This window comes from Mercenaria mercenaria, chromosome 13 (assembly GCF_021730395.1).
Source record: "Mercenaria mercenaria strain notata chromosome 13, MADL_Memer_1, whole genome shotgun sequence".
Classification (NCBI taxonomy): domain Eukaryota; kingdom Metazoa; phylum Mollusca; class Bivalvia; order Venerida; family Veneridae; genus Mercenaria; species Mercenaria mercenaria.
Window position 1 is genome coordinate 33,437,697 of NC_069373.1, and position 16,161 is coordinate 33,453,857.

Here is a 16,161-nt window from a genome sequence, read left to right on the forward strand (position 1 = left end):
ACACTATTTCTAGCTTGTTTGCCAAATGACCTAGATGAGCCTTTTGCTTAGTGTTTTTCCAGCATGCACTGCTATTAATTACTTGCTCTAAGAGTTTGCAGAATTAACAAAAATGAATCCCCCTAACCCAACAATATCTATATTGGTTGCCTGAAACCTATTTATCTACTCAGGTCGACGATCAATAACTTTTCAGCCATATTCAAACGTTTTTAAAATAATGTGCATCCCTACGTGTTGATCAACCATGTTTCTATTGGATTTTAATTATACAGGCAGACAAACGGGTTGGTCGTCTTTAAAAGATTTATTCAAACAATCAATTTGAAATACTATTACTGGCTGCTTTCAGAAATCCAAACAAAACAGCACACAGGAAAGTGTTCAGTAATGAAACCAATGAGAGGAACTGTAATCATAGCTAACAAAACGTGTTCCGGTCCCGCTTTTGCAGTGTGTGAGGCGTCAGATGTACCAGTTAAACCACCAAACGTGACTGATAAAGGTTCATTTGTTGTGATACTAGAATTTGACATCTGATTAAAGCTATTCCTGCACAGTAAAAACGAACTTTCCTTTTATATTTCAAATCCATTTATTAAAATATACATACATATAAACGAGTATATATTCTAACACGACTTGATTCATTTACCTATTAAACAAAGAAGGTTATTTCATAACAATTCATTTTGCTGACGTCACAATTATAACGACATAGCGAAGGCAAATAATTGATGGATGTGGTCACGGATGTACTTATAAATCATTGGCAACGTGTTAGAATCGAAATAATATATCTCATCAAAAATGTCGTTCCGATGTGTATTATTATATCACTCGGTCAGCACCCCCGTGATATGATTCACTCGTATCTGAACTCTAAACAATGATTATGTTCAACGACAAATCACAAGAAGAGATATACTATTTCTTTATTAATCATCACTCGTTACGAACTTTCGAGATAATATCATTAAGAAACATGGGCTTTTATTAAATACGAGCTATAATTTCAATTTCACAATGTTAGTCTGGTTCTTTTTACTTTTTAAATGAGGAGATCAGAGTATACATTTAAACATATCCCTGTGTCCATGTGAAGTGCTGTTTGCGTTGGATGTGGCTTATCTTGTTCGACTTTTGTCCTTTTTTTTCATAACACAATACTCGTATAAATGTACTTGTTATTTTGTTAACTTATCGTAAAAAGGGGATTTTTTATTATCATTTTTTACTTTTAACATACACGGTTATTTACAAGCAGAGTTATCGTTTTCTTTGTATCAAAACAGTTTTCAGGTTCAATATTATTTCTTTTTCAGAAACAAAATATATATCTTTTCCCTCTGTTCAGTACAACATAAGCAAACGTCTGTTTGACTATGACAGTTGTGTTGAGCACTGTGCTAATAGCAGCACCAACCTGGCACAAAACGTCAGCACTGATCCTGCACAACTACTTGGAAATATACTGGACAAGAATGAATCATACTGGGTAAACGTTACTAACGTTACTAACACAGTGCCAGTTGGGACTAACATCAGCAGAACTTGTAGTTTATTAATGTTATGTCCTAGATGTCCCAATGAGGGATTTGTTCCGTTCTCGTTATTCTGTTCACGGGAAGCTCACTGTATTTGTGAGAAGGCATTAACTGGAGTCAGCAAAGGTATGGCATTTTAAGCGTGTGAATCCTTTTATAAATCCTTTTATACTATTCTTTAGAAATAATTCAATACACCAATGACTTTATTTAATTAGTAATACTACTACTTCTACTATTACTGCTACAGATAATAATGATAATAATAATAATAATAATAATGATAATACCTTTATTACCTCCAATGCTTAAGAGCAGAATATTCACTACAGAAAAAGAGAACATTTTGCAATAATGAAAGTATATAATAAAATAGTAGCGTATCACATGTACCTAAGACTTTACCTAATAATATAGCTAACATCAAAATATTTACAATTATTACAAAACAAAAGAGTTATATATACATAGGCAATGGCATTGTTTGAAAAATACGCAGAAGTTACAATAAACATGCAATAGCTTGAGTTGAAGTGAGCCACACCATGAGAAAACCAACATAATGCGTTTGCGACCAGTATGGATCGAGACCATCCGCTCAGTTTGGTCAGGATCCATGCCGTTCGCTTTCAAAGCCTACTGCAATTAGAGAAACCGTTAGCGAACAGCATGGATCCTGACCAGGCTGCGCGGTCACTTTACTAGCGTAGTTCATATAATTGACACGTTTATAAATGAAAAATCGTTTTGCAATGTACATTTAATTTGAAGGTTACACATCTATCCAAAGAACTGTCGATTTCTCGTAACGGTCTCTGTTTCGAGCGCCAATTCACATGTCCGTCGAAGTTTACAAGCAAAGTCAGAAAGGATTTTAATATCATTGTTGTTGGAAAGTGGATTACCTTCAATGCATATAAACATTACATGAAGAATCAAATTTATTGGTCATATATATATTTGTGTTCTGTATATTTCATTTGGATAGGCAATTAAGAAATTATTTATTTCAAAAGAGTGTTTTAATATTATTTATGCACGATGGGCGGTTATACGTCGGGCGTAATAATTTCCCGAGGGCGCAGCCCGAGTGAAATTATTTGTACGACGTATTACCGCCCGAGTGTATAAATAGTGTCAAAACACGGGTTTGCTATAAATTATTTCGATTCTAATACGCTCTTAATCTAAAGCAGTAGATAAAATATAGTAGCCCTCTTTCTTTGTCGCAACAAAAAAGTTGTCGTCACCACACGTTAACGTGACGTCATTGTAGCGTAAAAGTGTTTTAACAGAGAAAAGCATATCAGAATAGTAAATAAAGTCAATGATAAAATTATCCTAGTTCATAAACACCTCTGACAAATATTAGTAGATTATATTTCACTGCAATTAATAAATGGTAGTCGAAAAGACCTGAAAATTGTCACGGAAAAAAATCCCAACAACACATATTTTAATGATAATTGCAAAACAAATGAACATATCTTGAATTTAATTAAAGGCTACTTTTTTCGGTTATAGAATATGTGACTCAAACATCAAATTTTACTACCTATAACTATTCCAACCATATATACTAAACAAAAGAGCTAACTCGCTATTTTCTATTTTTCCAATACCTTATAGTAAGTCATTAAAAGCATGTTTTTGAAGCTTATATATGTAGATCAATATATTTTTCATAACATAGCAAACATCGAATCACACAAAGATATACTTTATTCACATTACAGTTAAACCCCAATTTAAAAAATATGTAATATGAGCCGCGCCATGGGAAAACCAACATAGTTGCTTTGCGACCAGCATGGATCCAGACCAGCCTGCGCATCCGCGCAGTCTGGTCAGGATCCATGCTGTTCGCTTTCAAAGCCTATTGTAATTAGAGAACCTGTTAGCGAACAGCATGGATCCTGACTAGACTGCGCGGATGCGCAGGCTGGTCTGGATCCATGCTGGTCGCAAACCCACTATGTTGGTTTTCTCATGGCGCGGCTCATATATGTTTTCAGAAAACCAAGGAATACCATTTATAAGAAGTTTTGATAAATGCTCTTTTGCGATAGGACGACGAATTTAGTTTCTTTCTGTTGTCATTTTCTTCCTAATAATGTTTTCGCTAGTTTGCAAATTCTAGACATTTTAGTGTTTTTGTGATTTGTTTTTCAAAAACTGGTCGAAAAAATGAATACATTTATATGATAATATGGTTTGAATTTTGTAAAAGTTTGGAAATGTTGCCAGTAATTCATTGCTTTGAGCATACGCTAAATTTGAAAGAAATGTAGTATTTTTGAAATGATACATGTACATTCATTGTATTCATTCCAGATCATCAATGGATAAAGAAAATCGTTGGTCAACAGAAATTCCACGTCAGCTACGAAAAGGAAAATGATACTGATTCCATGAGAACCTGCAACAAAACATTCAACGCATCGCTTGTATTCTTTCCAGATCATCAATGGATAAAGAAAACCGTTGGACAACAGGAATTTTACGTCAGCTACGAAAAGGAAAATTATACTAATTCAATGAGAACCTGCAAGGAAACATTCAATGCTTCGCTAGCAACCTTTTCAAATTCAGCGTTGTACTTTCAGATTTTGACCAAACTTAATCTGAAAAACGATTCATTTTGGATAGGGGGTAGATATCATTTTTCTTCCGGATTTTAATAATTAAAAGTGGTGTCTCGACACACGGAAAAGTATCAGTTATAAGTTGTCTTTCGTCCGTAGCCACAACGTAGTAAAAAAATCGTCAAATTTACTCCAGTATTTTTAAACTATATTCAAGTGTTGTTATTTTAAAATGAAAAGATCATTTCGATAATTGAAAGTTTTATTTATAGTAAAATAAGCAAAGTTAATGAAGTATTTAAAATGAGCAGAGAAAGCTCCCTACATCGTTTGTCATGCAGTAAGGACAAGCTTTATTGTCAGGAATATTTCTTTTCAAACGAACTGCTACAAGAAGATTCGACCGCATTTATTCGGTATATTCAGATGTAAAATACGCATACATTATTGTTACATTTTCAAATAGCTTTTCTTCGTGTTATGGTTCATGCATAATAGTTATTATTTACACCAAGATAAAAAATATTGACAGAGTAGCTTATTATCGTTAGGTTCACATTCCGCCACAAGAACATGCAACATCTAAATAAAAGTAGGATTTTTTAATTCAATAGTGAAAAATGCCAGTTTATTTTACAGATTTTTTCAGAGAACTGGTAGTAATATATAATATTGGACCTAAAGTATAAACTGGCTATATTGACATCTTTAAATATAAAAATTAAAAGAACTAAAAATATTATTGTCTAGGAGCTAGTATAATCTGTACCAGACGGTGTAATATAGAATTTAGTAAATTTGTCGATTCTCTTTTGCAGCCCTAAATGTTAACGGAGGGACTTCTACTGACGGATGTCTACTTTACAGTGAGACTAACAAATCAATCTCTACGTCATGCTGTTCAAATGAAAATTTTAGTATATGCAGCCTTTCCTTGTTCAACACAACAAACGACCTTGAAGATAAAGCATTTAAAGAGATGCTGAAGGAGATGACAGTAGACAAGAAGCAAACATCTAAAAATAAAAGAAAAACAACAAGTGCTGAAGATAAACGTCAGTCTTCTAAAACATTTGGTGTTGTAAGTGCTGTTTTCCTATGTACTATCATTCTGCTGATTGTAATGATGGATTTATCAAGACTAAGATAAGGAGAAACACGTGAAAATCGTGCACGAACAAACAAAAATTAAATTTTGAATTTAGAATATCACTCCAGACCAATTAAATGATACAAAAGAAATGTTACAGAAATTTTATTGTTTAGAATAAACGAAGGTTGCAAGACTGCAATCCCTACTATGTTTTAAACTGATTGCGTATGTAGAACGACATTCACGAGTTTACTCTAACTGAATGTCAAGTTGAAAGGTCATTGGTCGACATAATACTTTTTTTTCATACAGGGGATATTTGTTTGTTACAGTATGAAACACTAAGTGAACACCAGATAGTGAACACCAGATGTAGTATATTCACGAGGTCTGCTGTTCGTTCTTGTGTCACAGTGTGAGTGATATTTGATCTTATATGTAAAACAAATAAATGAGCCGCACCATGAGAAAACCAACATAGTGCGTTTGCGACCGCGCAGTCTAGTCAGGATCCATGCTGTTCGCTTTCAAAGCCTAGTGCAATTAGAGATACCGTTAGCGAACAGCATGGATCCTGACCAGATTGCGCGGATGCGCAGGCTGGTCTGAATCCATGCTGGTCAAACGCACTATGATGGTTTTCTCATGTCGCGACTCAAATGTCCTTTTTATTTGATGTGTTTGATGTTTTGAACCAGCTAGTGAATATCTGATATCTTTTACCCTGTGAAAATACATTTTATATTTGTACTGAAGTTACTTTTTCAATAATTCATTAAAACATGTAATAAATAGACATACATTGTAGTTCCGAAAGTGTACCTTAATAGTATTTAAACTGGCAATGTTGTGAGAAATGCATTGATTCACATCAATGTCAATTATCGTAGTGAGTGCCAGACACGCATTGCAGAACTACAAAAGACCGTTGGTGTCATCATAAAACGTGAAATCGAGAAGCATGAAATCATAAACTTCAAGATTTCACACTTCGCGATATTTTCTCTCACAAAATTCGTGAAGTATAGAATATATGAACCTTTAAAATAGAGAAAGTGGAAACTCCACAGGTTGCTCAACACGACAAAAATGAAAATGTTGCAGGCTCGGTTTCTTTGAGCCTGTTCATGAACGGTGGTGGAAATGCATGCTACTGTCCACACCCTCTAGCCCCCGGGTTGAGCAAAACTCAACATTTACACATGTTATAAGTACGGAAAAGAATTTAGAAACATCCGCGGATGTGTTCATGCGGCGGTGCACATAGAACCTTAAATAATACACACTAGCGTGTAAATTCCATGAAAAGCGGCGTATGGTCCCCAGGTCCCCAGGTAAAATATGCTTGGGCTTGCTCTCAACGAGAAAACAGTGGGAAGAAGAAAAGAAATGGGATCTGGGGTTACAGAGCCTGCATATCACAGAAACTGCCAAAAGACTTCACAATTTTCTTAACTTTCATCAAACGTAAAATCCTTAAGAATGAAACCATTTTACACTAATGATCGAGTACATTGGTATAATTATGCTTTAGATTGACCCTATTTATATGCTTTACATTATATAATCTGGTACTTTTTTACAACTGTCAGAGCCTTTTTCAGCGGGTAGTTATTTTATTTACTCTGTGTTGTCTAACTTGAAAATAGGGCAAGTGCGAGATTGGCATGACCTAAACCCTCCAGTTTCCCTCATATAGGCTACTGACCGTTCTAAGGTGGTGCCCCTATTTTCAACTGATTTGTCTGTTTCGTTTCTTGTTGCGTATGTTGCCATGTTTTTGTTTGTGTTTCTTTCTTCTCTCCCATCGCCCCCTGTATATATTTGCGCCCCCTTTCTTTTTACTATAAATGGGGTTGCGTGCCCAACATATTTTTGGCCGCCGGTTGTCCCTGAGCGGTGCCCTACTGTTGTTTTTTAGTGCTTGTTTCCTCTGTGTATGTTTGTCTGTGTGTCTTGGTTCCTGCTCTGTTTGTTTGCTCTCGCTCTCTCTCTCCCTCTGTGTGTGTGTGTGCGTGCGTGCGTGCGTATGTGTGTGTGTGCGTGTGCGTGTGTGCGTATGTGTATGCGTCTATTAGCTGCTGCGTGTGTGTGTTTTGTGTCCGTGCGTATTGCGCTGTTGTGGTTTGCGCTGTAGGGAGACTGCAATTTTTGTACGTGGCTTTCTCTGTTGCTTTTTCCTCTTTCCCCAACACTCACATCCTTTAATCCCGAACTCGGCCCCACCCCCACCCCTTTGTATTTTGCAGAGCATTGAAATGAACTTGCTGGATTTTTAAAGCAACCCGTCTGTTATACTTTTCCGTTACAGTTTCTTTTTGATGCGGGCCTATTTTCCGAAGCTTGACTCAATGACTGTGTTAAGGGTGCTCTCTGCTTTTGAGAAGTCTACCCTTACCTTTAAACTTTCATACTTCATGATTGAATTTTTTTTAAAAATCGTTAAGTGTGAAATCGTGAACTTTGAATTTATGAAGTATGAAATCATGATGTTTACAATTTCAAACATAACGAAATCACTGTTGTTTAAGTGTCATAAAATTTGAAAATTATTAAGTATGAAATAATGTACTTGTCGATTTTTCACTTTATGGAATTTTGTAAAACGTTTAGTCGGGAAGTGAGTAATCGTGAACTTCATTATTTCATACATCACTATTCAAACTTCACGATTTCATGCTTAATGAAATTTTGAAAATCGTGAAAATGTGAAATGTGAAATGTGAAATTCTTGATTTCATAATTCCCGATTTCAGGTTATAGGAAATTAAAAAGGGGTAACAGTTAAGTTCGATATATTGAAGGTCATGATTTCATAATTCACGATTTCATGTTTTATAAAATTCTAAAAAAAGCTGAATCCGTTAGGTTAATAATATTCTGCTTTATCATTTCTTGTTTTAAGATTTTAAAAATACCGTTTAGCCGTGAAGTGTGAAATCGTGACCTTGATGATTTCATACTTCTCAGTTTCAAGTTTCAACTTTATGATTTCATAATTCACGATTTTAAACTTCACGATTTCACGTTTCATATAAAATCATGAAGTTGTAATGCGTGAAATTTTACATTTTAAATTGTGAAGTGCGACACCACCCATTTGTTACTACTCTTGATCGTTATGAGCTGACTGTAGATGTAGGAAAATATCTTTATAGATATAAGTTTTGCAGCGATTATAGATTAGATTAATTTCGTTTACTTGGGCATTTAGGAAGTGATATATGTCATATGTCTGAGGTGCTCCATTGATGAGTATTCTAAAGCTAAGTTTTGATTCAATGCACATAATCCTCCAAAAATTACACATTGAAACTACAAAGAAAAAAAAGAACCTTACAGTTATTCATTTTTTATTTTTTATTTGTCATGTCTCTAAGATGTTTAAAAATACAGATACAGATCCAATAGCGTGGCCGTGTTTTAAGTATTGATAATCATGTGTTTAAAATAGCATACATGTATGTCAGAAACGAAGCTTGAGTTACAAATGACTGCATCATGTAGCCATTTCCGTAGTTGAAACCGGGCATAAATACGCAAAGAATAGTTTTGCCTTACAGAATCTCTAATATATGGTGGTAACATATGGTGTAAACGGAAAAGAAAACAGGCACACTTAAATGCTTAAACCTTCCTACATCTAGTAAATGCTTCACACTGTTTGCTCCATCAGCATCGTTGTCCCAAAACATGTATTTAAGACAGCAACTTTCACGAAATACCGTCCGAAAGGTGATAAAATTAAAAAAGGTTGCTGAAATATGTGCATTTTTAAGATGTAGTCTAAGAAATGAGTATGCCAACTATATATATTTTGTAAAGTTAGATACATTTGATGAGGAAATTCTACAATTGAAGTAAATATCTAAACGTAAAATAGTTTAATGAAAGATTGGCATTGAATATCTATAAGTTGAAATATATGCAATCATATACTCTGACCATTTTTCAAGCCAATTTGTAACCTGGACAAAAAGACAGAAATCCGTGGCTATACAATATGCCGCACAAGGCTCGGTATAAATGCAAAGCTGATATTCGATATGCTGAGTGATATATCTGGTCCTCCGTCCATTTGAATACGCACAGTATTCCAGTGGGTAAAAGATTTTACAACAGGGAAATATCTGTGAAAGATGACTCCCGCTTTGATAAAGCTAAAACACAGATGCTCTGTTGCCAGAAGAAGAAATGGCTAGTAGCTCTGGCATACCAGAAGATAGTGTGCAAGCGAATAAAATGTTATCTGAAACGAGAAAGATTTGTTCTAGGTAGGTACCCCATTCGCTCTCTGAGGAGCAAATGAAACAGCGTATAAAATGTGCCTAGGGGGTTCTGAATTGCTTTCTTGAAAGAATTATATGTTAAGAAGTTCCCTAAGTGGCGCTGTATATCAGTGTCAAATGTCAAAAGAAGATTGTCCAACTGCAATTCACGACTGGATAAAACGGTTACAAAAATGTGTTTCAGTAAAAGAGGAATTACATAAAATGTATCAGTTGTTTTGTAATCTTAACTACGCTACATGTGCCAAAGTGATATTGAAAACAATGCTGATATTGAATAATGTCTAGACCATCTAAGACACTTGAAATTTAATATATTAACAATACAAAAATATGTTATCGCAAAAATAAACAAATGAAGTTTCAATATCCGTTTTTCATAATCCCTATCAATATTATATTACTACTATAAAAGATGAAATTAGAACCTATTTTAATAAAATATACTGTTAAAATATGCCGCCATATTGCCTAAATAGTGGCAATAAAAAATATTGCCCGTATGTATCGATCTGGCACTCCTGATGTTCCGTTTATTTGCGTGAAATTACTTTCGGCGCCCAAACCTAAATAGCGCTTTAACTATTGAAAAACAAATACAAGATGACCTCATGTCGCATGTGTCCTATGTCTGGCCGTATCATAATAATACAAATATTATATGCAGACTAGACAGGCAAGGAATTTGCCAGACTTATCATGATTTCTTGTGGTTCATTTATTGATACACTAGAATTGAACAATTATCTATGTATGCGTATGTAAACCGTTGTAGAATGTGTCGACAGGAACAGCAAGAAGTGCTCGTTCATTCAACGGACAATTCAAGCAGCTGGGGACAGAAGTCGAGAAAATGAAACCATAAAATAAATACAACCAAAATATCAAGTATAAAAGTGAAAAATATAATATAGATATTGTATTAACAAAAGCAATATCTAAAAAATTACATTACATTGAATTAAAAAAAAATGGATGGTCCGAAATGAATTTGAACCCATACTTATCATATATATATATATATTATTGTAGTAATAAAGATATTTTCTAGCTATAAATATTGCGTAAACTAACGAAAACGCCCGAAAATAGTGGCGAACATTAACGAGTACCATGTCACTACTTTCTGGACAATATGCCCTATATGGCCTTTTTCTGATTTGCTATTTTTATCAATATTTACATAAAAAATATTGATGTGTAACATATTCAATCACAGACTGTGCACATTTTAAGTAGTAATGTTGCAGTGAAACCGCGGCCATAGTAAGGAAAAGCTATGGTAGGGGCATTCCTTAAATGTATGTTCATTTATTTGACAAGTCAACAACTTACTGGTACGTACCTTTATATTTATTCTCTCTTATTGATATAGTGAAATTTCAGTTCAATTGGCTGTATATTATTATGCACATTTTACATGGAAATCAATATACAGAAATCCCCCGATTCCATTCTAGAGGGGCAAATAAAAAAGAATATCATAATTTTAAAAAATGAAAAGCTGGTATTTTCCTATTCACGATGAGCAAAAGAATACATAATAAATTGTCTCACGAACGTCTAATATATTTTAATATGTACATGCATGTTATGAATGTATCATAAACCGTAAAGACGCTAAAGACACAAAATCCTTTATCAAATTATTTAAAAAGTGGGCTTTTGTAGAATAACATATGTCTCCTCCTTTGCTTTGCAGACGAATATTTTTTCTCAAAATGTTCGTGCATGTTTTACAGTTGAAGGAACGGATATAGTATGGCAGATGTGTTTAGGAAGGTGTGTGCACCTTGGACTGACAAATGCCTCATTTGCCGATCAGTCACATTATTGTAAATCAATTAACGCGAAACAGGTGCATTTTGGTCATAACGAGGAACAAGCCTTGGCGACGAAGTTGTTGGCGTGCAGGTTACAGAAGCTAGATGGGGAGTCTTACTGGATACGTAGACACAGTAAGAAAATATTCGTATAACTCTAGAAAAGACTTTATAACTATCATAACCATTAAAATTTTCAGTTTCTGAATCAACATAACAATGGTACCACATCACAATTTTTATCAAATTTTGATAAACTAGAGAAAAAACTTGAATACCAAGTCTTTTCAGTTAACACGAATATCTTATAGACTTCATGTATTTTGTGAATGCATCGTTTATTTTAATAAAATAATGTTTGAAATAATGTATTATGTTTGAAATAATCTGAGGCCACAAAGAATGATAGATAGATCTTGACTAAGGTATATTTTATTAGGTGCTTATCGTGTATCTTTTTGTTTGGGACGCGAGGGACGTTATAATGTAGTTACTGTAAGAGTTTATTTTACAGGAATAAGGAACTTTTAGCATTTCGATGATAACATGAAATATCACCAAGAATATGACAATGCAAATGATACTTTGCTGACATGAATTAACGTCACATTTATGTTCTGAGGACCTTTATTCCTTAGCGTTATTGTAGTTCTTACCTCCAGTAATGTGTCTTGTGTGTTGTTTTTTGTATGTGTTTCTATTGAGTTTTAAATATTTCGGTATCGTATTGCACTGGTTTTCATGCTATGCAAACATGCAATTTTAATAATACAGAACGAGGGATACAGATATGTTTCAATGTATTCCAGACATACAAAATCACAACAAACCGATTTGCCACACAATGACGTTTTCTGGAAATACTGTACACTTCAGTCAAAATACCCCGTGTTCGTCTTTGTCACATCCGTTCTGTGAGACAGACAAATCATCCTGTCAGATTTCGCGAAGCATAAAAGGAACTGTTGGTAAGTTGTTTTACATGTATCTCTTTGTTTGATGGCCACCGTTTTCAAAAACCAAAAGTAAAAATTTATGTTTTGCAAACACAAGCAGAATATGCTACGTGAAATCACACATTTTTATATTGTGCATTCTCATTTCAGTGTAATTTTCTGTGGTTTAACTTGATTTCTGAATCGTTCAAGAAAAATTGAACCAGCTATTTAAGGGACAAATACGGAGTAACATAGTTTTACAAGAATAATGGAAAATAGTTAGACCTTCTGTCCAAATAATAGAGCAGTACTACATTTAAGACACGTTTATCTCACCCTGAGGCTGTGGCATCACCTCGCCAGTACATGTCTCCAAATGAGCTCCAAACCCATCTACCGACATAAACTATCATTTGTTTCGGCGCTTTTAACCGTGATATTTTTCTAAATGAGGAAATAAAGTTACGTTCGTCAGCTTTCCAATGTGTAAAAAAACAACAATAAATGAAAAGCAAATTTTTAGAGATTACGGGGATTCCAAAGTATGTACGCAGTCTAAATAACATATGGTATATGGAGACCCATGTAGAGACTAGTGGACAATCACCCTATATAGATCAGAAATTTATGCACAAAATGAAATAAACTTGACCAATCACTGACCATTATTAATACAACTTTGCCTTCGACCGCTTTATTACTGTAGAGATTACAAATCAATAAAATACATAATCATTAAACATATGTGACGCGCCAGGCGAAAAAACGCCACCTTAGATATTCACTGGTGTAACAGATTGTACAGAAAAGATCCATATACGTATGTTATATCTGCAACAAAAAGCAGTTAATTCATTTGCAATGACATGATCCATTCCCTGTTTTCGTTTGCGTACATTCCTTTCAGTATTATTCGGAAACGTTGCCGCTTTCCTTAATATTTTTCATTCTTTCACCCCAGGTCACCAGTTCCCTTGTCTTTTGTGGCGGTATTTTTCGCCCAGATATGTGAAAATATATTTTTGTTAAGGTATTCTTCGGCAAAATAAATATTGCCCTTTTTCAGTCACCACTTAGTTCACTCTTATATTTTCCCATACATAGTCCTCAGGGCCAGTGCTTCGTGGTGAACAGATGCACATAAATGTATTTTATAGTGAGATAAAATTATTTATGTCATTGTTGTACTTTTGGGCGTATAGGTCCCATTCTGAATTATGTTAATGTATGTACTACGCTAAAAGCCAGTCAGGGATTTCCTTTTTATCACGTGATACCGTTTAACCAATCGGGAAACGGCATCTTCCTTCTTCGGAAAATTTTCAGAGTGAAAACCACGCTTCTTTCTTCTAAGATCATTTTGGCTACTTTTTGGTTTTATCTTGCCACCACCTCCTCTTTTGAGTGACATATTTTTTTAACTCTGAAAGGTTTATCTTATGTAACTTCATTCACATTTCTTGATATGCTTAAGGCGTTTTTTTTTCTCCGCCCTGATTTCTGAAATCATGGCCAACATTCCAATACATTGACCAGTAGTTTCGGCAAAGTAGTCTCCCTTGAATATACACCGATCGCGGACCCGATAACGTTTATCGATAAACAGGTTTACTATAGATTTGTATAGGAAAATATATTTCAAACATTAAAAACGTGTTTTTATCGTTATTTAACAAAATTTTATAACCTCGTGAAGTAATCTTCATTTTTTGCCCTTTATTTCAATATATTTTTTATCGATGTGATACAAAAACTTATTGCTTCCATTTTTGTTTGAAGTTGATGACTATGGTTTCTATGTATTTCTATATAGAAATTTTGAAAAGATCGGTTATGTCAGGTTTTAAAAGGCTATAAAAACATTTTCTATCAAAATGACATTATTTTATAACCTCGTGAAGTATTCTCCATTGTCTGAACATTGTCTTGGTATTTTTTATTTTAAAAATGAATTATGACAAATTGCTTCCATTTTAATTTGAAAATGAAGTAATCGCAATCTTGAGTACGCTTTTCACAAATATTTACTTGACGGTACGACGGCACGAGGCAATGCTTATCAATGTGTTGCATATCTGTTCGAGCATTTTATTTATTTATTTATATATTATGATTAAAAGTAAAACTTTTTTGAATTGGCAAAAAGTCACATCTTTAATTGGAAAATAAATTGGTCTTAAAAAGTCCGCATTAAATTAAAAAGGCAATTAGAATTAATTCTATGTAATTGCTTTACAAACTGTGTGCCGGTATAATTTTTGACGATATTACAATAAACTGTTCAATAATTGAAACATTTCGCGAAAATTTTGTTATATATGGGCCTAAAGTATTACATACAACCATGGCTTTTTTACGTTCACTGCGTAACAGTATAAATTACATATTAATGAATGATGGTCATATTAACTGTGGTGATAATTAGATTTATTTACCCATGCGTGCATTTCAGTTGAAGATGAAAAAGGTACACTTTACGAAACTTATTATTCAAATTGTTTAAAAAAGTATATATTTATCAAATACAATAATCATTTTCACCGGTATATGACCTTTTTCATTATTATGATATTGACAGAAATCTTTTATGAAAATTAAGACATTTTTAAATTTTTATATGTTGTTATTATTATTCTACATTCCATAAAGGAAAATAAATTCCTACTCCACAAATCTTCATGGTCCATGGGGACCCCTGTTATGCAAAACTGCCCGTCAATTAGCGACTATTACATAATCGCTGATAAGCAGCAGATAAGACGGGGTTTTTAGTCTAAGATAACATTTTACTTATTGTTTAACATATAATTATTTATAACTCATGGAACAATGTCGGTATCTAGCAAAGTCCATAAAATACAAATAATTACTGTAGCTTAAAGATGTGTTATATTCTGCTTTAATTTGCATACTTCAATAATTCTATCTAACCAAGATGCGTTGCTCAAAAATGTAGAGCCGAATTTACCTATAAATGCCAAAGAGCAGGTTTATCGATATTTTAGTGTAAAGGGAAGCAACTACAACGGCGCACAAGGCAAAAAATCAATACCGACAAGAGTTGCGGTTCTCGTATATTTCACGCTCAAAGTTGGGGATGTTTATATTTGTTAAGGTATTATTGTGGGCGGTATTTTTCGCTCAGATATGTGAAAATATATATTTGTTAAGGTATTCTTCGGCAAAATAAATATTGCCCTTTTTCAGTCAACACTTAGTTCACTCATATTTTCCCATACATAGTCCTCAGGGCCAGTGTTTCGTGGTGAACAGATGCACATAAATTAAACACCATCTCTTATAATGTCGCCGGGAGTAGTAGAATAAAACCTTTTCTCCTTGCTTGGTTATAGGAACATTTGAAGTTTCGAATTTTGAGGATATCTTAAATTATTGCATGTTTGTGGACAATATTTGTAACCAATAATAAACTTTAATGATACTCAAAAATTTTAGCCTCATATGGAGAGTAACAATGTTTTCCCCATGCGAGATTGTGTACAGCGATGTTAAATTTGTTTATTAAGTATTTGTATTTTGATAGCATAATTGACGTGTTCATTTTTAGCTCACCTGTCGCGTAGTGACAGGGTGAGCTTTTGTGATCACCCTTCGTCCGTCCGTCCGTCCGTCCACAATTTCCTGTGAACAAGATAGAGACCACATTTTGCAAGCAATTTTGATCAAACTTGTACAAAACTTGTACTGGCATGATATCTCAGCTCCTTTCGAAAACTGGCCAGTTCCCATGATGGGTTCTAGAGTTATTGCCCCTTAAAGGGTCAGAATTTGCTATTTTTGTGCGTTCTTGCATGTTCATTTTATATGAAGTAGCAGTTTCAAAACTGTTTTCGTGTTCACTCGTCTCGACCATTTTATTATACGT

The 16,161-nt window shown here is 34.1% G+C and overlaps 1 protein-coding gene across 1 annotated transcript; it reads left to right on the forward strand.

The window, feature by feature from the left end:
• Positions 1-10,723: 10,723 nt before the first annotated feature.
• Positions 10,724-15,748, forward strand: LOC128547709 (uncharacterized). Its single transcript, XM_053520816.1, has 4 exons — positions 10,724-10,851; positions 11,257-11,472; positions 12,147-12,305; positions 15,732-15,748. Exons 1-4 carry the CDS (start codon positions 10,794-10,796, stop codon positions 15,746-15,748), a joined length of 450 nt encoding a protein of 149 aa, XP_053376791.1. The 5' UTR covers positions 10,724-10,793.
• Positions 15,749-16,161: the final 413 nt, after the last annotated feature.

Bases quoted from the DNA above. Each gene is read 5' to 3' on its own strand.
- LOC128547709 (XM_053520816.1), top strand. From the start codon at position 10,794: ATGGTAGGGGCATTCCTTAAATGTATGTTCATTTATTTGACAAGTCAA. The intron at 10,852-11,256 runs GTACGTACCTTT...CATGTTTTACAG, and splicing joins GACAAGTCAACAACTTACTG to TTGAAGGAACGGATATAGTA. The intron at 11,473-12,146 runs GTAAGAAAATAT...AATGTATTCCAG, and splicing joins TTACTGGATACGTAGACACA to ACATACAAAATCACAACAAA.